The following is a 25,350-nucleotide window of genomic DNA, read 5'->3' as shown; positions in this document are numbered from 1 at the left end:
TTAGAAGACCTCTAGTGCTTGAACACCTTTTCTCCTGTTTCCCTGTGGAACGGCCAGGCGGTCTAATCGCTCGGCCTCTGCCTCCTTTCCCTATGTCCCGGCCGAGCGGTCCATCCGCTCCGCTCGGCCACTTAATTCCTTGCGTCGGAAACCCGAGCCCCTGGCCGGGTTATCTTTGGTTCCGCTCGGACAAGTCGGTCGGGTCAACCAGGCCGTTAACCGATCCACTTACCTTTGGATTGACCTTGACCAAGGACCCTCCTTAAAGCAGGGCCCCCTCTTCTTAACACCGGATCATTAAGCTTGTATAAAAATTCGAGCAAAACTCGTGCTGATCATATAAAATAAAATATCGAGAAAACAGAAAGAATTTAAACAGAATAGAAGAATAATTTTATTTCTCTCTTTAATATCTCAAAGATTACAAAAATGTCTATTTATAAATTGATACAGTGATAAATATAACCTTTAAAGGTGGGTCAAAATCAAATGATCAAAATTATAGATCAAGTGGACTACGAGATTGCAGAGCGCAAATCAGGCAAAGATGATCAAGCGGGTTGTTACAGTCAGTCAAATGTAAAAGGCCGATTGAACCGTCCGAACGGTCGTCGTCAGTACTTGCAGCCAAGATTAAGAGTCAAACACTAAGTTATCTGATCCACTATCCTAACCAATCGGACCTCCGGTCTAATCAGATGCAATACGCCTCTCCGACATTAGTAAGGCCGAGTGAAGAATAGGCCGACAGCTCCATTCAGTATGACTGAACTAGTGATGTGCTGCCCGAGTGATTCTCGGTCGGTCTATAGCTGGATCTACATACATGTCTTATCGTACTTTTTTAGAAGTTTGTGTCGTCGATAACAGAGAATTCCCAGCAAATAAATAGTATTTTAGAAGCTTCTAACCTATTATATCATAGATTTATGTGTTCGTTTAAGGAAAGATGTTAAAAACACTTTTTTACTTGTTTTTTTCTAGAATGTTTTAAAAAACATGCATATACTTTAAGATCCATGCATAAACGCTACAGTGAGGGGATCTACATTCACAGGCGAAGATATGCGATACTTCATATTTGAACATGTTCGTTGCTATAGTACTGTTCTTTTTTTTTTCATACACGGATCACTAATTTGAACGTCAGATGGTCAACGTAAAAAACCTTTTCTTTGACACGACATTAACACTCCTATTTTATAGGACAATGAGGAATCTTCTTCAAATCAACCATAAAATTATATTTTTAATCAATCATTTTTTCAATTTTCAGATAGGATTAGGAGTCTTTGAAAAGTAACGACAACACACCTCTATTTAATTTGGTAATCCAAACTTTAACCATCCTAAATGTACTCAAAAGCCAAAAGTTGACGTATCATGAAAGATTAATTCAAAAGTTAATGGTCGCTTTTAAATGTGCCATTCAAAAGTTAACATCCACAATAAAATACATATCATTTATAACAATCTTAATATAGTTTGTTATTGAACTTTTAATTTATATTTATTTGATTATTTAAACTTTTTATATTTCTAATTTTATCTAATTGGTATTTTTAATTATTGAAAGTCTAGTTGTTTATTTTGAAAACTTATTTACAAGTCTATTTATAAATTTGATAAAAAATTATTTATAAATATAGCTCTTGTGTGTTATCTTAAATATTAATTTTGAAAATTATATTTATCAACAAGTTAATGTATTTAAAGTTATTTATTTAATCTAACGAGTTATTTAATTTTTTTTAAACAATACTAATGTTACCAAACTCCTCCTAATTGACCATAAAAGCCTGTTATTTATGGGTAAAATATTAATAAATGCACCTTTGAAATTCTTGGTATGATATAAGCTGTAAGCATGTGGACTCGGTCAAGAAATCAAAACTCTCCGTATTTAATTAATTCGGCCAAATTCAAATTGTAAAACGTTCAGAACGATAGAAACGTTATTAAAGAGAACGCTTTATTTATTCCCTCTGAACAAATATTAGGCAAGAATTTTCAATCATTTTTTATGTTCACCAGCACTTATGGGCAAGAGTTTCATTATTTTTTTAACCAACTGTTTTTAAAATATTTAAATTACATATCATAATTTTAAAATTACTAAATTAATATTCTCACTGTCTGATTAATTCGATTGGAAATTTTTTTCAGTTGAATTGATTTTCTTTTTTCTATATGTATTTGAAAAAATTTATTATTCAGTTTCGATTAAAATCGACTGATAGAGATAGAGATAGAAACCTCAAAATAACATGAAATCAATTCCTATGTGTTCGTCTAATTATCCTAATTATAAAAATACTATCAAACATTAATTTGACTCAATATATTGAGAGTAGTGATTTTTAAAAAAATATTAATATAGAAAAATCAATTCATGTTTAAAAAATTATTGCTCTCAATATATTCGATCAAATTGATGTTTAATACGAACACATATGAACTGGCTTCGTATCATTTTGAGGTCTCTATGTCCATCAACCAATTTTAGTCGAAATCGACTGATATACTTAGAGACCTCAAAATGGCACGAAATCAATTTCTATGTGTTCGTCTAGTTCTCATGATTATAAAAATATTATCAAATATTAATTTTACCAAATATATTAAGAGCAATGATTTTTTAAATACCAAATATATATAAAAAACTAATTCGTGTTAAATCACTGCTCTCAATATATTGGGTTAAATTGATGTTTGAGAGAATTGATATAATCATAAGAACTAAAAGAACTTATAGGATTTGGTTTCACTTTATTTCGAGCTCTCTAGATCCATCAACCGATTTTGATCGAATGAACTTATATTGATTGTATTTAGTTTAATTCGGTCAGGTTACAGTTAAAAAAAAATCATTGATTTCAATATATTATGTCAAATTGATATTTGATAGTATTTTTACAATCAGGAGAACTATGCAAACATATAGAAACTGATTTTATGTCATTTTAAGGTCTCTAGGTCTATCAGCCAATTTCGACTGAAATCGGCTGATGGACATAGAGATCTTGAAATAATATGAAATCAGTTTCTATGTGTTTGTTGAAATCGGCTGATAGACTTAGAGACTTTAAAATGACACGAAACTAATTTTTATGTGTTCGTCTAGTTCTCCTAATTGTAAAAATACTATCAAATATCAATTTACCGCAATATATTGAGAACAGTGATTTCTTGAACACGAATGTATCAGAAAAACTTATTTATGTTTAAAAATTACCGCTCTCAATATATTTGATCAAATTGATGTTTGATCATATTTTTATAATCAGGAGAACTAGATGAACATATAGAGATTGATTTCATATCATTCTGAGTTCTCTAGGTCCATCAGCCGATTTTAGTCGAAACTAACTGATAGATTTTTTTAAACAGAATGAAATTGATTCAACTGATTTATTTTTCGAATCGAATTGGTTTGAGTATGAGGATAAAATAAGAAGTCGGTACGTGATTTGATAATTTTAAAATTATGATACGTAATTTAGATATTTTGAAAACTTATATACTAGGTTAGGCAAAAACTATTTTTTAATTAAAATCATATATTCAATTTAACTAATTCTGAGAATTTTCAATTATTTTTTATTTCATTGAAAAGTATTCATGATTCATTGTATCAACCACTTATTATGGAAAATTTATTTATTAATTTATTAAAATTAAAATTCTCCTGAGTTTGAATAATTAAATATTTAATATCAAAGAGGATGTAATCCTTCACTAAATTACGATGAAAAACAGAGAAAGAAAATTAATGAATAAATTAGGGCGGATCGAAGCGCTGACCTCAATTCATCGAAAACAAAAAATAAATATATATATTGTAAGCAGCGCGGCGATTTCCCAAATTGACGCCGCCACGCAATTACCAGCGACCAAAATAGGTGGTTTACCAGTGTGGGCCCCATTTTCAGCTGTCCGACCACGTGCGTCGACGCCGTTACGCCCCCCACCACCACCATCTCGTCCCCCCACAAAGGTCTGGTTAGTTTTATTGAATTTTCCCCACCAACAGCTTCGATCTCCCTCCTCCTTCTTCGGTTCTAATTTTCGCCCCTCTCGCTCGATCTGGCGATTCGGCGATCCGGCGAGTGCTCTGCATGAGATCATCCCTGTCGGTCGGAGGATCTCCGAGGTGAGAAGACCCTCGAGGCCGCCATGGAGGAGACCGAGCCCCTCGAGGCGGCCGAGGCCGAGGTCGCGGCTGCTTCGGACGGGCCACCGACGGGCGCGTCCACGGCGGCGGGGACCGCGCCGCTGCCGCCCTCGGACGGCTCCTCCACGATGCCGCAGATTCGGCAGGTGCGGCACGCGCGGAGCAGCAGCTTCCAGAGGTGGCGCTCGCAGATGCTGCGGGCGTGGAAGTGGGGCCCGGGCAACGGCGGGAGCGGGCTCGCTGGCGGCGGCAGGGAGCAGAGCCTGAAGGCGATGGTCAATTTTGAGATGATGGTGAATCAGAAGCGGCAGTGGTATCAAATCAAAGCCAAAGCTAGGGTATTACACGTTCTACTGCTCCTTTTCTTCTATTTTGATATATGTTAATGCTTATGATATTTGGATCGTAAACATGAAAGGAAACGAACACGATGCTATCAAATCAACCACGCTCACTTATTGCGTAAAGCCAAGAGACGGTGTTGACAGATTGACCTTATTCTTTTCCTTCTTGTTTATTTGGTTTATAGCAAGTCTTCACTTTAGTTTGAGTAATACACCGCAAAAAAAGAAAAGTTATGGATGGATTTCTCTTTATCAAGAGAATGGGTTTATGCATGAGAAACTAGTCCCTAGCAATTAGAAAATGACCAAATTTTCCATTTATGGGAATCAAGGGAGATGGGACAAGGACTCTGGTCTCTAGCTGTTGTATATGTACCAACTGGTAACCAATCAGTAAATAGCCATGTAGTGTTCGATTCATGCAATTCACATTGTGTATCCTTCAATATGCATGCAAACCACCTGAAGACATGTGACCCACCAACTGGTCCATTGCCAGCCTAGTACGCACAGCTCCTACCAGGCTGGGATACATGATTCTGAACCATGTAGCATGGTCTTTATTCTAATCAAATATTTGCGCCAGTGACTCAATGACTTATGCTCCTTGTAAACTATCAAATCTGATTTTTTGACAATTGCAATATTAATATGTGACAGCTTCCCCTCGTTGAATAAAACCTGGCTTTGAAACTTGAGTTTCAAGTTTCAAAAGGGTTTTAATTTTATTGCGTGGAACTTTTATTAAAATGCCCAACTTCCAACAGTTGCAGTATAAATAATTACTTGGATCTCAATGGTACCGGATAGTTAAAATGTTATGCCTTTCCCAGTCTCATATGAGAAATAAGCCAAGTAGTCAACAGTCAAAACTTTGGTAAGCTGCATGGGATCAGTAAAAACTGTTACCAAATGGAATTCAGGCACTTCAATAGGCCAGTATACCATAATTTTCTGCCATGATGAGATCCACAAATCAGCAACCTTATTTAGATCTGTTTATAACACATTCATCCAAACATGTAATTCAGTGAATGCAATGAACACATTATTTTTTCTGATCTTGCACTTCCTTGTTTTGACTTAACTAATAGCTTATTCATAGTCAACCATTAATTGGTAGGGATCTGTTTTTCACCTTTGCCGATGACTTTTTTTGTTTGAATTGCTATTTCAGATGTCTAGTCTTTGCTTTTTGAAATGAACAATCTTAGTGCAGGATCATAGTCAAAATAAAGAACCCATGTCGTTATATGAACACTTTTTCATTGTTGGTCTTCATTCAAATGCAAATGTTGAAGCTGTTGAAGCTGCTTTTGCTAAAAGAAAAATCTGGGAGTCAGAGGTTGCAAAATCTGAAATCTTGGATCTTAGAAAACATCAGTATCATGGGTGTATGCCTACTTTGGAACCTCAGGTCTGCTTTATTCACTATGGCGTTGTTTACTTTTTATTTCTGAGAAGCATTTATAGTAGGCTGTATTTCTAGTTTCATTATAGTAGCTTGTTCACTTTCATTATGTTGTACTTCATTTTTGAACACATGTGTTTTCTTATTAATTGGTTAAGTTCCTGATATACATATTTTTACTTGTCTGTTAGAACCCAATATACAATCAAAGTGTCAGATCAAGGATAGATGCAATAAGTTATCTTCTATCTCTTTAAGATGTGTTAGTATTTCAGTTCCAAATCCTTTGATATTCCTGTTGGAAATAGTTGAGCTTATATTTCAAGTGATTGCAAACTTGCAACCCTCTTTTAGTTTCCCACTGTAGGATTTACGCCCTATTAGTTTCACTTGGTATTTATTACCCCCCAAATTTTTGTCGACATAGTTTGCACACGCTCAATTTTTATCTCTTCGGTAAAATTTGATTTTTAGATACTCTTTCCTGAATTCCGTTTGTGCGATTTTGACTCTTAATACTTTTTATATGCCTATGGAATACTACTGCTCTTACATGCTTTTTCAAATTGGAATTGCAGATTCTTTTCAAGTATCCTCCTGGAAAGAGAGCCACAATGAGAGAGTACGAGGTCCCTACTTTCTGCTTTCCCGAAGGTGTTAAGGTTTGCACACAAACAAGTTGAATTACTATATCATTGACCAAAGAAACCTAAGTGGTGAAAATATAATATTAAAGGCAGAGTATGTAGTCACGTGACAATGTGGATGAATGAAGCACTGATTGTGTGTTGCATTATGCATTTCAACAGATATTACTTGATCTGGGCCAATTACAAGTTTGATAGAGGATCAATGTAGAAACCATTCAAGTCTGACAAAATATACTTATCTCGATGCATGAAATTACCCTTGACTTACCTGTAGGGTGGCATAGGTATCTCACCCAGACTACACTGTGCGTTGTGATCCCTATATCTAGTGATCATCAGAACAACTACTCATTGATAGATAAGATAAACATAGAACTAAAGAAGAGAATACAATCTCATTGATGTTCCATCAAATTGTCAAGTTTTCTATCAAAATATGATCTCTTCTTATTTTAGATAATTGCATTCAATTTTCTTGTATGATATGCAAAATCTTTGATAGACAAATTTCACAATCAATTCTACAACTATCTGTTTGTCTCTCTGTTTTGAAATAATGTGTTCATCACTTCTAATAAATATCTAAAGCTTTTACTTCTCTAGGCCCTGTACCAAATCATTATCTAAATTTAAATATGAAATAATCTAGTTCGAATTCCCCTTTATCTAGATTATAAGTAAACTGGGAAGAATTATGTGTATTATGTCTCTAGGTAGGGTATTAGGCGGTTTAATCTGCAGGTGATAGACATCTATTAATAAATTATGATACAGATGTTGTTCTTATAGAAAATAAAAAATATGGGATACACTCAAATCAAATAAGAAATTACATCTGACCTGTGTTGATATGGTTCAACACCATTACCATTCCATTCTAGTTTGTGATGGTAATTGGTATTGAAAATTTTAAACCTTGATTGGAAATCTGGAACTCTGATGCTGTGGTTCAGAGCAATAAATCATGGTTTATGTTGATATGACGAACTATTCTTGGCATTCCATCGTTTTAGACATTGTTTGAACATGTTATTTTCACTAGCATTTGCTAGGAATCTGAAAATTAGAGTAATCTGAGGTGAAGAATGATGATAATATTTTACTATTCAATTTTTTATCACTATAGTTTCACTTCACATATATATATTTTCAACTCACATATATTCTCTACTTTCATAAGTTAGCTGATGGGGATCAAGACTATCTCCCAATTTAGGCTAACACGTGAACTTCAAGAATTTTCTTAAATAACTGGAACTGATTCTTTAAATTTTGTAAAGCTCTAAACTTCATCTTAGTTTCACATGAAAATTTATTCAAATATTAACCTAAGAATTTGTGTATTTAAAATATTGTCTAAATTTTCTGTCTCTAATATAACGTTGAAGATATGGAGTAGAGATATTTCTTCTTCTTTCTTATGTTGTTTACAATTCTGTTATTAGTTATATTCTTGTTTTTCGTGCTCTAAGTTCTTGACTTTTAGCATGTTGATAGATTTTGGTCATGGTAACTAAAGAATGAATGAGTACCATGTATTATTCTTGTGTTACATGACTAATTTATATAGAATATCAGCTCATGGATCCGGTTACTAATTTTATAATATGATGCAATGCAGGCTCGCTTGATTCAGAGAACACCTTCTATGAGTGATCTCAATGAGATTGTGTTTGGCCAGGTATGCTAGAAATGCCATTTTGCTTACATATATTTTAAATTTAGAAGTAGATCATTGTTTCTTCATTTATCTGAACTTAGGAAAATATAAAATATTATTTAACTTTTTCTGCATTAGATATATTCTAAGATATCATTTTCCACAGCTTTTCTTCAAAATCAATGTGTTAAAAGTGCCAACAAGAATGCTCTTCATTCGTTAGTTGTTCACTCTTAGTAGCACATTAAATTTCACAATCAATTTCATTCTTATGGGTTGTTAAGATCAATTCCAGGTGTGCCCCTAAGATTCCAACTACTGGCAGTTTAGTAATGCAGAATTTTGTTATTTTATAGATTTGTTTTCGATCCAGTATTGGTATCGTTCCATGTTCACAATGATATGTACCATGTACCACATCATTTCCTCCTTATGTGGTATATACAGAACAGCCTTGTCCAGTCCTTGTCAGGCATCCCAAATTGGATAATTTACTTGCAAAAACAATGAAATGTTTTATCTAAAAAAACTCATCTGACTTTTTCCATTAACTTATATGAAAGCAGGAGTCCTTTGCGCTTGTGCTCACACTCAAAACCACACACATACAAATACACACTTGTGGAATTGGTTTACTGCCTTCAATGTGCCCATTGATCTGGTGCCAGGTGCCAATTGGTTTAATGTGTTCAACCATTGATTTTGTGCCAGAAGCTATAACTTACCCATGAATGCTCAAAGCAGAGAGAACATTGAACCTTGATAAGTGCTGCTGTGATGATTAATATATTGAATTGGAGAGGGGCCATTGACCTCATATGTCATCAAGTCATTGCTGTGAGGACGAGAAGCTAATATTATTGGTTGATCTCACACATTCATGACATCTTTTCATGTGTTTTTAATATCTTTGTCTAGTTCAACTTGATGTTTAACATGTTGGGTAAATTTGTTGTGCTTGTGTTGTCCTTGTGGTTTCTTTTGTTTAACCATTGAAAAAACATGGCTTTATATTTCTACTTCTCACTTATCATCCACTTCTATCTTATCTGCAGGAACATCTTTCAAGCGACGATTTTGCATTTGTCTTCTGCTTGAAGGTCTTCTTCTTATTCATGGATTTTCATTACTTAGATTCCCATTATTTGACTTGCTCTGCTGTGATTTTATCTTTTGCTTGTGTGCCTGTTTTGTAATACTTTGAAATCATCACTCATCCTTTTGTCTATGTAGCATGATTTCAAATGCCTTATTTGGCTTCCTCATAAGCCCCTTCCATTTTGGTGCTGGACATCGACTCTGCATTTTGATACCTAACAGCCTGACTGACCATATGTAAAGTTTTTTAAAACAGACGTATTGGTGTAGATCTACAGTGGATTCTAATATCCAAGTTTTAACTTTTAAGTAACTTAGTAAATTGCTACATCCAGTTAATCTAGCATAAATATTTGTAATGTTTTGGGAACTAATTTGGTGTTTTTATGTTTGATATTGTGTATGTGTTTTCTCACATTCTTCTGCGTAACTTAAAAGTAAGGTTTGAATGTGTACAATTATGTATGGTCTGTTTTCTCCTATGTTCTGTTATCTGCAGCATTTTTTCTATGTTCTGATTGTATCATTGTGCCACTCAGTCCTCGGACAATGCACCATTATATGGTGTTTGCCTCCATATTCAGGAGATAGTTCAGCGGGCACCGGGTATTTTAGGTGCTGTTTCACCCCTCCCCCATTCATCTTGCAAATCCAGCCGGTTCTTGGTAGCTGCACCACGCTGTTATTGTCTTCTCACAAGGGTTCCATTTTTTGAGCTCCACTATGAGATGCTCAACAGGTACACCTCTCATTTCCATTAGCTAATTTTATATTTTGAATTATTTATATACAGGCATACTATTTAGGCTATCTATATACTGCTATGTATCTGCAGCCATTGTCTTCAATTATTATCTGATATTTATCCAAAATTGCATTTTTGACAGCATAATTGCACAGGAGCGCCTTGACAGGATAACACATTATGTAAGTGAAATGGCTCTTACGGAGTCTATTTCACATGGGGTCTCCTGTTTTGAGCAACTATCTGAGAATTCTGAGCAGTTGTTTTCTACTTGGATGGATTATGCTATACCAGTTGATACTGTCTCTGGTCTTGTTTCTTCTTCAGTTATTCCAGTTGAAAGGGAGGTTTCATCATCTCCTTATAGGAGTTTGGAACCACAGTCCCCTGAAAGTGTTTCTGCTAGTGACGCATCAGATTTTAGTCATCTGAGAGAGCTAGACCGGGAAACAAGAAGGACTGGGCCAATCTATGATGACAATACGTCGGAGACATCAGGATCACGTTCTGATAGTTTTGAAAGATTAAATGGATGCTTTGAGAATGGGCATGCATCACCTGACATTGGCATGTCATACGCTTGTGCCAGTGGTAAACTGCAACGCGTGGAAAGTTTGGAGTCTGTGTACAGGTAAAAAAGTCCTTATTACTTCTTTATGTTGTTTTTATTTTTATGGCAAGCAAGTTTCATCTTTTAACTTTATTGTTTTACATTTCTTTCAAAGGCCTTATAAGATTTCGTTGTTTGCATACTTTTTAAGTGGTTTGGACAGTTCATTTAGAAGTGTGGGGTCTGATGATGATGAGGAAGAAGAGTTAAACTCCAAAAATGAAACCAATGTTGCCGATGAAAAAGTGATGGAGTGGGCTAAGGTTTATTGTTCTACCTTGACGTTGGAAAGATACTAATGTTCATGCCTATATGTTTTTTTGGACATCATCTATTGCTTCTTGTGCTGCAGGCAAATAACAATGAACCATTACAGATTGTTTGTGGCTATCATGCTCTTCCTCTTCCCCCACGTGGAGGTGAAATAATTTTTCATCCTCTAGATCATTTACAGCCAATCAAGTATTGCCGACCTGGGATGTCATCTCTTGGGTTGGATGCTGCATTTGCTGATGTAGTTCCTTTGTCACCAAAAGAAGTTAACGAGGTAAAGTCTTCCATCAGTATATCTACTCTGACTTGGTTTGTTCATTTTCTTTCAATTCTTTTACGAAGCTTAGATTCTAAAGCCAAGATTGTTCAACAAGGTTAATGCACGGTTGGCAGCTGCAGAAGAAGCTCTGGCTCTATCGATCTGGACTACTGCTACAATTTGCCGTGCTTTATCACTTGAAAGTGTTGGTACTCTGTATTTTTTTTATAGTTTTAAATGTTCCTGCTGGGGATTTCTGCACAACTTTAACTAGGATTACATACACATGGAGGTTCACAATGGTGTGACAAATAGCATTAACAATGTGATTCATTTTGCCACATATTGAAATGACAATTTGGACGTTTCAAATTAGACAGAGCCACCAGAAAATCGTATCTGTTTGGCAAGTGTCCTACAAGTCCCTGTCCTACACTAACGAAGTGAGTGAAAGAGGTAAAACCTTAAAGAATCTATCCTATACCTTCCTAGTGTTTTTCGTGCGCCTAGTTGAGGTAGAGAACAATTTGCCCAAGTGCAGTAAGCTTAAAATATTTGAGTTTCTTTAGTCAAAGATTCAAGAACTTTTGTTGAAATAGGCAAATGGTGAAACATGAAGCCAATGTAGATTGCATGCATATAGATTGTTGTTTTATTTTTTTATTTCCTATTAGTTGTTGGGTAATTATTTACTCAGCAGGAAATCTAACAACTTCTCTTTCAGATTTTGGCACTCTTAGCTGGAGCTTTATTGGAAAAACAAGTTGCTGTCATATGCCCAAATTTGGTTAGTCTGTTTTCCTTAAACCCTCTACTTTTCATATTATGTAACTTAGTTCACTTCATAATGACATTTTTTTAGTTTTGTTAAAACAACTGCAGGGTATGCTATCAGCTATAGTGTTATCCATCATACCCATGATTCGTCCATTTCAGTGGCATAGCTTATTTCTTCCAGTGAGTTTATTTACCAAATCCCTTCTCATGGACCTATGCAATTTTGTATTAAATGTGTAAGTTGTATTGAATGTTATCATTTTCTGTTATTAATCATTAGAGATATTTTTTCTTATCATGCAGAAGACACTCATTATATTAATGATCTGTAGCATTCACTACTAACTAGCATATCCTTTAAAACAATTAATTTGGCTATTCCTCCAAAAACTGGAATTCTCAAGTCAAAAAATTATTTTACTCGACTCAACTCAACCTAAACATTTTAAACTACTATAGTTTGCAAACAAATATTTATGAGTACATTAAGTAAGTACATGCTTGCTATCTTCACTTGAGTTGTAAATACAACGATCATTTAAAATTTTGGTCCATTGCCAATCTCTGTAACTTGTCAAACCTGTATGGATCAATTATTGTATTATATTGACACACACTATAGTCTGACATGATGATGATTGTTGTCTCTTACATTTCCTTCCAATTGGAATTCAAAAATCATCTCAAGCTTTTAAATAAAAAAAATGTAGGCATATCTACATTAATGGAAATAAGCATTCACATTAAAAAAATGCAAATGTGAAATGTCAAACTGCAAACTGAATTTCTCTTTCAATTGGAGGTCATCTCAAAATTGCCCACCACATGGAAATCATCCAAACTCCCATGCAAATCATCCTACATTTTGAAATTATCTAAGTACCCTGTTTGTTGATTTCTTGTTGTCATCTTCTTAGAAGGTAGCTAACTGTAGGAATTTTACTTTGCTCATTATCATATCTGGATCCTTTCTTGTTTATTTTCGGTTATGATGTAGGATGCTTATGTGGTTAGGAACAATGTTAAGAACTAGAACATAGCAATTGGGACAGAGGGAAGGCAGACTGTCAGGAGAGGCCTAAAGAATGATGTTGCGCCTGTGATTGTCATACCTTTTTAATGAGTATCACTAACTTGTTCTTTATTTTGATTTATCCATCATCCTATCCATTGGTGGATGATTTACCTTAGATCCTCACTGCTTATCTGTCACCAGCTCCTCACCTCTACTTTGGGCTCTTTTGCATCCTTTGAAAGAATGAAAATAGCAACCACTTGTTATAATAGAGGTGTCTTTTCTTCTCTAAGAGCTTGTGGCAAGTCAGTTGTGCACTTCTGTATGAATCAATTCTCAAATTGATCAATTATGTCTGTAGCTGCTTGAGGAAGTTGCTTGCTTAAATCTTAACGGTGTGTTTCTTATGATCCCATGCGAGAAAGGAGGAGAGAAATGGGAGGTAAGGAAAGTTGAGGTGTGCCACATTTTTAACAAACTTACGAGGCTACATGAGAAGGGAAATAAAGCTTGCAATGTTTATAAAATTGACTTATTAATGGTGTAAGTTGATTGATAGACTTAACCTGAATATTTAATTGGATGCTTGAAATTCTAACAAATGTTTCTATTTTGAAGTGAGCAATTGTGTTTTAATATTCTTGCAGTTCTCCATCAATCCCTAGGTGATTGTAGGCTTTTGGAGCAACTGTGATATGCCCATTTAATCATTTAAAACATATTTTCAGATACTACCAAGAAAAATGCTGGACTTTGTGGATGCTCCAGTTCCCTATATTGTAAGTTCTTCTTATTCAATTCTTATTCCTTTTCATATTCCAATGCCATATGGTGGTTTATATACTATGTTCTCAAAATCTGCAGAAAGTGCTATGTAATTGTGCAGGAAGTTTTACCTTCAATAACTTGAATAAAAGGAATACATTTATTAGACTGGGGAAATTATTTAGTCATTGGCCTAGGTGGTCCATCTCTACCTCAATATAGATTACCATCATTATTCTTTTACAATTGCATCCTTCAAGTTGACATATATATTATTGAATCATATTGTATTTACAATTTGATCCTCAACTGTCCCACTCAAGCTAGTTTGGAGATATTATAAAGCCCCACTTATTACAAATATACTTAATCCTAAGAACTCTCAAAGAATAAAGAGCTAATTCCCTAGATGATCGTTTAAACTAATAAAAGAGGCGAAGGTTTCTTTGACTCACTTTTTTTTTTTGATGAAGTTATAGTCAATTTCAATGTGTTTTAACATAGAATTAGAAGTAATATGCATAACAACTTGATTGTCAATAATGTAATTCATTGGCTCGCTGGGAAATTACCTGAATCAGGGGCATTAATTGCTTAAACTATGATACATTTAGTAACACACACAAGTCTACACTTGTCTAAGATGGTGCATTCTAAGATTGAGTAGTTTATCAGTGGAGGAAGCGTCTATATTCTTTAATTGGTATGTCAACAGTGTGGCTAGTACTAGGAGGCCTGCCATGGAGAAGGCCATTATGAAATAGTTGTAAATACAAACCATGTCAACAAAATTGAACTTGATATCTTCTGTTTAATGATTTTTTGTTTTATTAGAGGTTGATTCCTAATCCTCGGCAAGAAAATCTAAGAAACCACTTGAATCTTGATTTTTGATTTACTTGCCAAGAGCTTCACCAGGAACAGCAAAAACCAGATGCAAAACAATTGCAAATATTCTAAGCTGATTATTAACTTATGGTGAACACCAGAAATTCGATGCTCAAAGATTTGTAGCAAAATATTACCTTTTCTTTGTTGTTAATATGGGAACACAAATTATTTTTATTAAGCATATACATTTGTGGTGAACACCAGAAATTTGATGCTCCAAGATTTGTAGCAAAATATTACCTTTTCTTTGTTGTTAATATGGGAACACAAATTATTTTTATTAAGCATATACATTTGTGGTGAACACCAGAAATTTGATGCTCCAAGATTTGTAGCAAAATATTACCTTTTCTTTGTTGTTAATATGGGAACACAAATTATTTTTATTAAGCATATACATTTGTGTTTTGTTGGCTGGCCCTTAGGGCTTTGTACTTAATACCAATGAGCTTTCCACTCTCTCCCTTGTCTTTCTAGCTCCGATGTGTAATTCTTGAAACTTACAATATGATTCTTTTTCACAGGTAGGACTAATGCACAAACCCACTGATATTCAGATGAAAATATCCAATCTTGTACAGATTAATGTTTACAAGGATAAGGTTGGTGACTAAGCTCAGGTGTTTTACTGTTATATCATATACTTTAACTCTAGAACTTAGATTATACTTTTACTCCAGAACTTAGTTTTAGCTACGTTTGTTCTATAAAGTTGTCATTTGCTTTGTTGATCACTTTTCATACATTGTTCTACTTTCAGTAAATCAATGTTCAAACTAGTCATATAATAAAGTTAGACACATAACAAATGCTAACATATCTCAAGTTGCACAAACATAGTTGGTGGATAAAAGGAAATGAAAAGTGAGTGAAAGACTATGGTAGAGAAGAGCAAGCTTAGAAATAGATTCAAGTTCAATAAAGATATAAGAAGATTTTTCAAAGAAAATTTGCTGGGTGCATGATCACTAATGATTCACAACTTTATTTTTATATAAGTTAGAAGTCAAATCAAAGAAAGGTTTAATGAGCATTTTTTTTCATTCAAATTTGATGTTTATCTTGTGCATACTTAGAGTTTATGAAATAATCAAGGTTTAAAGTTTCGATCGGTGCCGAGGTTTTGATCCTAGATTAGAATGATACGGTTTCAGTATCGTATCATGCCATGTTGATGCGGTTTCGGTGTTTTTTTATTTATATATAGTAATTATTAGATAAATATGTTTATTGTGTATAATTTAAAAATAAGTTGTATATTAATTTTATATAAGTTATTTGAACAACCTAATATGGTTAGAAAAAATAATTAAATATAATTTTATTTAAAGATGTATTAATAACTCGAATTAAAATTCCTAAATCATAATTATATAAATTAATTGTTTATTCATTTAATTAATTATTAGTTTAAATAATATATGTTATTTAGTAAAAAATATCAAAATATCAATTAAATAGTAAAAATAAAAAATGATAATAATAATAAATTATCAGAATATAGATATGATTTATTAGATTTTTTTATTTTTTTAGAATTTTCAAATAAAATTTAAAATAGTAAAAAAAAAGAATTTTTATAATATCAATTAATATTTTTTTTTAATTTTTTCAATTTTAAATAGATTTTTTATATATTTTATAGGAATAATTTAACTAGGTTTTATGAAAGCCTATTCAAAATATCATATCTCAGTTGGAAATTGTTTAAGTTAATTATTTTTTTTCCTTTTCTTAGTAGTACGCACGTACGCATGCTTGAACGAGGTAGAAGTGTCCACGACACTACAGGCGGTGGCGGAGGCATTGCGAGACGCTTCCGGCATCGGCGAAGGTGTCACGCGACGCTTCTAGCGCCATCGAAAGCGTCCCATGGCGTCAGAAGTGTCCCGCGACGCTTTCGGCGGCACGGAGGCATCTCGCGATCATCAATCGCGCACAGTTGACGCACACCAAATTTATTCGCGTGGGGTGCCAGTTTCGCTTCTGCATTGGAACGGTAAATTCCATCGGTTTCGAGCAGTGCGACTCGGCACTTCAAACACTAGAAATAATTAAACAAGTTCCATAACTATCTAGAATACACATTTTTGAATGAGATGCTAAGTTAATCTTGTAGTGGAAATCTATCCCATACTTTGAAATCTCGTACCGTGCTAGGCAACACGGTTGAAATGTATTCTTTTGACATAAAATGTCAATCATGCCATAAACATCATACTTTATTGATGTTTGACTCTCCTTGACATGCAACAAATGTGTCAAGCTAAATTGAAATAGTGTGTATTATTTTTTAGCTTATATCCATATAATACAATATCAAAATTGTATCATTTTAAATGTGACATGAAGGTTGATATATAATTGTTCTCTTACTTTTCTTCTTTTTCATATCCTTTCCCCTTCCTCTCCCTCTTCCAATTCTTCACCGGCACTGCATATCAAATCACGAGCACTAGCATCATACCGAAAGAATATCATTTCCATCAAAATAGATTTTGAACCTTGATATATCCTAAAACAAAAGGCATAGAAAATAAGATTTCTAGAATCAGCTAGCCTTGACTTGAAGATTTAGTGCAACCATACACCTTTCTTGATGATTGAAAAGATGTTAGATGGCTGCTATAAATACATAAATAATTTCATAAAATAGTTGAAGTTTGAACATTTTCATGCTATATATCCTATTATTAGTTTGTGGATGCATTCTGCTTGGTCATAACAAACTGTACATGCATTATGATATATGATTATATTGTTTATTTGCATAATATCATGTCGCAAGATTGCATACTATGTTATGGCTTATCATGTGGTAATAAAGTTCTCTCCTAGAATGGTAATAGAGGTACATAGTGTATCTGTGGGTAGGTTCTAGGTTGACACCATCCTAAAGCTGTGAAACTAGCATATCAAGACTAATTAGTTGATCATAGTTGTTAAAGGCATAAAACAAACTGTATATCCAATTAATTCCTGTGCTGTTGTGACCTTTTATTTTGAGTTTTAAAGTGACTATTCCTGCTAAATGATAGGACATTATGTTTCAAATTGTGCAGGTTAAATCATGCTCACTGCCTCAACTCCCACGATACAAAGAACTAATATCTGACCTAGGGCCTATTCATGCTAGATTCTCATCAGAGAATCCTATAGCTAAGCGACATCCAGTTTACAAATGCAGTGAAGTCCAGGTTTACGTGTCTCTTGTTGTTTAGCTTATCCCTGTTTCTTTTTTAATGAGGTACCTGGGCACCAAAACATGAATCATTTCTTAGATATACTTTTCTTTAAACAAAATGACTCAAATCTTCAAACACATGAAATTGAGTTCTAGATATTTAAGCTAGGGACTTTGCTATGCATATTACAAAAAGTAGAGAACACTGACACAAAGTTTCATGTAAATACTGTAAACTTTACTTCCATTGCTTCTGCGGCCAAAAGGTCATCCTAGATTGAAACTTATGTATCCATGTCACAGTGGCAAGCATCCTTACCTACTATTCTAACATCACAAAAAAAAAAAAGAGGGAAAAATAGATGTATGCATTGTTTTGCCTGCTTCTCTTGTGCTGGAAGCGGCAAACTATGCTGAACCAGTCTTTGCTTGAAAAAACATGAACTTATGGCTTCCATGTTCAATCTGGCACTTTATACAATAGGGTATCAGGATGGGTTACTCAACTATAACCCCACCTCGATGTTACATGTGCTTATCTTGCATTGCAATTTGTGCTAGAGTATTATTTCTAAACTCTTTATTCGGTCTCAGCATGAAAATTCCATGACGACTTTATCTCTATGAATTATGTCCCCTTCAAAAGGCAAGATCTTGTTGACTTTTGATGGCATCATTTGTCTGAATGTTTTCATGAATTCATTGAAATTACTGGACTTCAAAGATGTTCTAGTCTAATCTGATGGGTCTTATGGACATGGTAGCTAATTCCTTATTTATGTAAAATGTCATCCCTGTCTTATGTATGTAGAAATTAGATAAGTACATTTACACAACAACAACAACAATCAAGCCTTATCCCACTAGGTGGGGTCGGCTATATGGATCCTTTTACGCCATTGGGCTCTATCTCCTACTTTGTCATCATCTATACGTAAATAAATTTTATCTTGTTTTATTATTGTTAACCAAGCCTTTTTTGGTCTTTTTTTTACTTGTTTGATATGTGTTTGTCATAGTTTCACCTCGTCTAACTGGAGCATTTATTGGTTGTCTAAGTATATACTCATACCATCTTAAACGTATCTCTCGGAGTTTTCCCTCAGTAGATGCAACTATAATTTTCTCTCTAATGTTCTCATTTCTTATTCTGTCCATCCTTGTATGCACATACATTCACCTTAACATCCTCATCTTTACAACTCTTATCTTCTGCTCATGTGCTCGAGCCCAACTCCATATAATATAGCAAGTCTAATTGCGGGTTTATAGAACTTTCCTTTAACTTTTAGAGGTATTTTATGATCAGATAAAACACTCAAAGCTCTCCTCCATTTCAACCATCCAGTTTGTATTCTATATAAGACATTTAACTCAATCATTCTATTGTTTTACAAAAATGATCCTAAATATTTGAAACTCTAAGTTATAGGCAACTCGTCATCTTCTATCTTAACAATTGTCTTCTTACGTCTAATATTGCTAATCTTAAATTCCATATATTTTGCCTTTCTTTTACTAAGTCTAAAACCTTTCCCTTCTAGTGTTTCCGGCCGAGATTCTAGTTTAGCATTTACTCCTTCACGTATTTCATCTACTAAATTAATATCATATGTAAACAACATGCACCACGGTACTGTGAGTTCGTCCATAATTAATATAAAAAGATAGGGACTTAGAGCTGCTACTTGATGTAACTTTATCTTTATTGGAAATGCTTCAGTTACTCCGCTTGAATTCTTCACTCTGGTCATTACATCCTCATACATATCCTTAATTAGTCTAATATATGTTGCGCTAATATTTTTTTTTAGAATTTTCTATATAATTTCTCTTAAACTCTATCATAAACTTTTTCTAAGTCAATGAATAATTGTGTAGATCTTGTTTCTGCTTCCGATATTTTTCAATTAGTTGTCTAGGAAGATGTATATCTTCTACTGTCGACCTTCCAAACATGAACTCAAATTAATTTTCGGTCACTGTAGTTTCCTTAATTCGTTTTCTATTGCTCTTTCCCAAAGTTTCATGTATGACTCATTAGTTTAATACCCCTATAGTTTGCACGAACTATAGTACTTATCCTTCATTGATCAAATATTTTTTTCGTTTTCAATCTCATGTTAAATAATTTTATAAGTCATTCAATACCTTGTTTCCCTAGACACTTCCATACCTCTATCGGAATATCATCTTCTCTAACAATTTTTCTATTATGCATCCCATTTAAAACTTATTTTATTTTTGAAGTTTGACTTAAATTATCTAAGTTAAGTTGGTCATTAAAACCTTCATTAAAATATTGATGAACTAGTACCGTATTGCATTCATCTTTGATACATTTTATTTGGATATGATCTCTTGTCTTTCTTTCTCTTACTTTAGCTATTCTATAAATGTCTTTGTCCTCTTCTTTTGTATTCAATTTTTGATATAATCATTTAAAAGTTTTATTCTTTGTTTCATTTATTACTTTCTTAGCATCTTTATGGGCTATGATATATTTTTTAAAGTTTTCCTCGTTTTTATAAATATATAATTCTTTATAAGTTCATTTTTTTTTTCACTTTCTCTTATACTTTCTCATTTGACCACCAAGATTCCTTACTTGTGCATGTCTCTTTGACTTATCGAGTACACTCTTAGTTACTATTTTCAACTATGATATCATTTTATCCCAATGTCGTATTAGAGTTATCGTATATTTCACCTAATGCTTCTACTCCTTAAATATATTTTGCTTTTTATCCTTTTAACTCCCACCACTTAATTCTAGGAGTTGTATATATTTTCTTTCTATTGATACAACTTGAGGTGTATATCCAATACTACTAACCTATGCTGAGTAGTTAAGCTTTCTTCAGGGATGACCTTAAAATTTTTATAAATCTTTCTATCCCTTTTCTTAACTATAAGAAAGTTAATTTACAATTTATTATTCCCACTTTTGAACGTGACCAAGTGTTCTTTTTTCTTAAAAAAATGTATTAGCTAATATAAGATCATATGTTATCGCAAAATCCAATATAGTTTTGCCTTCTTCATTTTTCGTTTCAAACACATAACTCTCATGTACCCTCTCATATTTTTAATTTTTCATGCCCATTTAGATCACCTATTAAAATCATTTCATTGGGCGGAATGTTTTGTACTACTGCATCTAGATCGTCCCAAAATTTTAATTTGGTAGCTTTATCTAATCTTAATTATGGTACATATATATTAATTACGTTGATAGTTTCTTTTGCTATTATTATCTTAAGAGTTATAATTCTATCTCCTTTTCTAACTACTTTTACAATTTCATCCTTTAACGAACTATCTATAATACCCTCTCAATTTCTTATTTTATTCTTTCCTGTGTACTATAACTTAAAACCCGGATTTTCTATCATCTTTGTCTTCTCGCCTACCCATTTTGTCTTTTGTACATACAAAATCCAAATTCTTCTCCTAATCATCGCATCTACTACCTCCATTAATTTACCATGAAGATTCGAACATATTCTAAATCTTAGATTATTAATTTTCCTATAATATTTATTTTTATCCAACCTATGACGTGATAACTCTTGCCCATTTAATACTATACCCAAGTTTTCATGGAGATGTAGCGGTCCTTACCGATACGTTAGATCTTGTAACGTAAACTCTTGCATATTTAACACTACACCCGAGTTGTAGAGATGTAGCGGTCCTTGCCAAGACATTACAGTCAGACCCTGCAACGCGTTCCTTTCGGGGAACAACCTAATATTAGTATAATAGTTTAATGGATCTATTCATTGAACATTTGCCATAGTTTAATGCTGGCTGACAACCTAATGTAGCCCTCCTTCTTTATCCAGGCTTGGGACCAGTCATGATTGGTTCGTTGGGTGGAGTTGATAAGTACATTTACACATCAAACAAAAAAAGAAAAGAAAAAAAAACAGTAGGTGGTTAGTATCTGCTCGTATAAAGCATCAAATAGATGAATTTAACTTCACGTATCATGAACGGGAATCATGTATCTGTTGGAGGCTTGGATGCATTAGACTTCAACTGCCAAGTCGACTAGGGGTGGAAGGGATTTTTTTTTCCTTGAGGGCATATGCTCATCGGGAATTGATCCCTTGCCCCATTGTAGCAAGGCTGCCACCCTCTAGCCAACTGGACATCTCATGGGGGTGTTTGCAACTCATTATTAGTTCATCGCTTTGTAAGCTCACATTGTTGCTGAATATTTTTCATTGGTTTGTTTGCAGGCTGAAGCTGCTAGACAGTTCTTGGATGCAATGGCAAGTTACTTGGAATCATTTTGTTCTAATTTGCGCTCTCATACAATAACTAATGTGCAATCAAATAATGACAAGGTATTCAGATTTAGGCTTTATGCTGGTATTTATTAGTACATTTGTGAATGCGTTCTTACATATTACATATTATTTGTGAGACTTACTGGGCTAGTTCTAGAGAGTTACCTGTTAATCTTTGAGGAAGTATTTCAATGGTATCTGTTACTTACAGGTGTCACTTCTGCTTAAAGACAGTTTTGTTGACTCCTTTCCAGCCAAGGATCGACCATTCATTAAGGTACACTTTATATTACCTTGCACAGAGCATGATTAAAATTATAAATAGTGTTTTAGGTTGTGTTTGTCATAAAGATTCCATATAATGCTATTATCTCTTGCTGCTTTATCTTTTTAATTCTTTTTAGTGGGAATGTTTTTGATGCAATTAAGTAAAGTGAGAAAGGGAACTGTAATAACTGGGGCTGGAGGCTAGGTAGAGCTCACTAGAGATACAGAAAGCAATGGAAGTTGTACATGATGACTGCGCTTGTTTTTTTAGCTCTTTTGAAGAGAGTGATAGCAATATTTATGTGTTTTCAAAAGACAAGTTAATGATCCATTTGATTCAACTTTTTTTTCACTTAGTTCCAATTTCATCCATGCTCCACCTCAGCCACATAGTGATGGCACAACATAAAGGGGGGGAAAAAATTAAATCATGTGATAAGAATGTTATATCATGGTGCATTCAACTCTGTGGAAGCTATTGTTGAGGAAGAGGTAATTGAAGAGAATTCATCTGTCCCATTATGTGATTATCAGAATCCACCTGGGTTTGAATTGAATTTTTGTTTTATAGTACTATGGTATGACTAGTCATACTTCGTAGTTTAAAGTTGCTGGTTGGTGGGGACTAATTAGTATAGCAGAGATTATAATTACTGAGATAGATGTTGAGTTACCAGAAATTTCAGAAATAACAATTACTATTCCAAGAGCTGTAGTAAAATATGGTTAATGAATTTTATAAATAGAAAAAATAATAGCGTCGAAGATGCCAGAGAAAAGAAACAGAATATTCTAGTGTGTAAACTTAGAAGTGACAAACTATTTGAATAGAAATAGTGATAAGCCTTACATGGAGTTCAATTATTGGATAATACTAATTGTCAACCAACATTAGTGGCCCTCAGAAGGGAGGGGGCCGAAAGAAAGAAATGCCCTGTAGAAGCAATTAAATATGCCATTATCTATTTTTAAAGAATTTTTTTGGATTGATCCAGTGGGGGATCCACACAAAATTTCTTTTGCCACAATTTCTCTTTATCCAAATTAGGCGGAAGATGAGGGAATAGTTTTATTAGTCTTCCCTTCCCTCGTCTCTCCCTTCTCTTTCTTTCAGTACGAGTAGTGTAACTGAATAGACGACATCCAATTCTTTTCGATTCTTACACAACAAATCTCTAACACATGATGTGACAACACACTGACAAGATGTACCATGGCTTAAAAACTCTGCTTCTACTCTATATGGTTTATTACACATGATGTGTCACTCCAAGCTCAAGTGATCCATTTTTTAAAATGAGACAATATGAATGATCTCTATAATAGTATGATACATTGTTAGGTTGCCTTGCAACAACGAGCATCATGGCACTCAGTGAAACTCTCAACTACATTTCTCCCTAGTTGAGTCAATCCTTGGCCTAGGCTTCTCCCTAAATCAAGAAAATTTCATGATATAATCTCTACCCACGTAGACCTTGTTCACCTTTTGTGACTTGCGTCGGTGTCCTGGGTGAGCTTTAGTCATTGCTAAAGACCTACCTTTACTTCCAAAGCACTTTGGTATTTCCTTTGACACTATAGAAGTTTAATAAATAGGGCTCCAAGGACTCTTCTCATTACTTAAGTTTACTAATTTTGAACTTGTATTAATCCAATTACCAAATATGAGCGTTGGAGACCTAAACATTTAATTTTTGTTCAATTTAATGATCACTCTTAAAACTTGATTGATACATTTCTAAATATAAGTAAAACTTGTTTGACACAACTTAAAACATGGTTGATACTTAAAACTTAGTCTTGTGAGCCAACTTAAAACATGGTTGATACTTAAAACTTAGTCTTGTGAGCTGTACATACGATGTCTGACATCCTTTTTTCCAGCTTTGTGAATGAAATGTGTACAGTTAGCTGTGTTTCTAACCTTTTAATCACTTTGATGCAGCTACTCGTAGACACACAATTATTCTCTGTCCTCTCAGATTCTCGGCTTTCTAGATACGAGAACGAATAGAATTTCTGTGAAGCTCCCAACTTGGATACCATGAGCTTTGAGATGGCAATCAAGATAAAATTAAAATTCACATGAGTGGGCCACATGCTATAATATCATCGAAGCCTGTACTACAATGCAAATTCTTGTCATTCTGTGCGATTCTCCAAGCAGTGTGCCAACCTTGATAAAGAGCTGCATCAATGTAAGTTATTATTATTTTTGTGTATTATACCCTCATTTGTGAAAAAAAAAAACAAAGAAAGGCCCAAAGTTAATAAGAATGCATCCCAATCTTTTTTTTTTTTTGAAAAAAAATGGGATCCCTCTGGTGTATGCGAGGCCTATTGTTCCCATTCTTGTATATCCATTACTATTTCATTAAGCCACTTTTGGTGGATATACCAATTCTTTCAGTTACTTGTATATAATTATATTCTAAATGTTCAAACATGTTTTTCTTTTTACAGAGTATACAGTGAATTCCCACTGTGAATGCCCCAGGAACCTTTTTTAGTTTTATCATATGTAATTATAGCCTAATCAATTAAACTTGTTTTTTTCCATTATTTTGTTTTCCTTTGCAACAGGATACATGTTTTTCCATCTTTCAATTATGGTGTTGCTTTGGAGCACGCTGCTAATTTGATTGGTCTTGCTTTATTGTTTCAGTTGAAGCTTTTAGACATTTCATCCAACAACACTATGATCCACAGCTTTATTCTCTCTTGTTTTTTCCTCCCAATAATGTGAGCTGTCGTGGGGGTGCCGTCAGGTCTCCCTTGCTTTAGTAACTTATATTGGAAGTAATCTCAATCTCAATGCCTAAAGAAACCTTGTTATAGGTGAATTGCGGCCACTTCCACTCGTCAAAGCCAACGACAATGTTACTCCATTCTTTCCCTCTAGCTGTTTAAGTGGTGCGCCTAAAGT

At 34.0% G+C, this 25,350-nt stretch overlaps 1 protein-coding gene across 9 annotated transcripts; it reads left to right on the top strand.

Annotated features, from left to right (window-relative positions):
- The first annotated feature begins 4,005 nt into the window (after positions 1–4,005).
- LOC121985644 lies at positions 4,006–24,999 on the top strand. Of its 9 annotated transcripts, XR_006113232.1 has the most exons (19): positions 4,008–4,512; positions 5,738–5,935; positions 6,508–6,591; positions 8,201–8,260; positions 9,295–9,339; positions 9,877–10,076; positions 10,225–10,713; positions 10,844–10,955; positions 11,045–11,239; positions 11,313–11,429; positions 11,949–12,011; positions 12,107–12,181; positions 13,745–13,795; positions 15,197–15,274; positions 17,735–17,869; positions 22,104–22,211; positions 22,366–22,431; positions 24,370–24,622; positions 24,888–24,999. XR_006113232.1 is itself a non-coding variant. In XM_042539219.1 (18 exons), exons 1-18 carry the CDS (start codon positions 4,177–4,179, stop codon positions 24,436–24,438), a joined length of 2,475 nt encoding a protein of 824 aa, XP_042395153.1. In that variant the 5' UTR covers positions 4,007–4,176; the 3' UTR covers positions 24,439–24,886. The 9 variants fall into 9 exon arrangements, 7 of the variants coding, with proteins under 7 accessions (XP_042395157.1, XP_042395153.1, XP_042395155.1 ...); XM_042539219.1 differs by lacking the exon at positions 24,888–24,999 and having other exon boundaries at positions 4,007–4,512; positions 11,313–11,423; positions 24,370–24,886; XM_042539221.1 differs by lacking the exon at positions 24,888–24,999 and having other exon boundaries at positions 11,340–11,423; positions 24,370–24,886.
- Positions 25,000–25,350: the final 351 nt, after the last annotated feature.

Source organism: Zingiber officinale, chromosome 5B (assembly GCF_018446385.1).
Source record: "Zingiber officinale cultivar Zhangliang chromosome 5B, Zo_v1.1, whole genome shotgun sequence".
NCBI lineage: Eukaryota > Viridiplantae > Streptophyta > Magnoliopsida > Zingiberales > Zingiberaceae > Zingiber > Zingiber officinale.
Note: the sequence above shows the minus strand (reverse complement) of the source record. Positions and strands in the feature narration are given on the sequence as shown.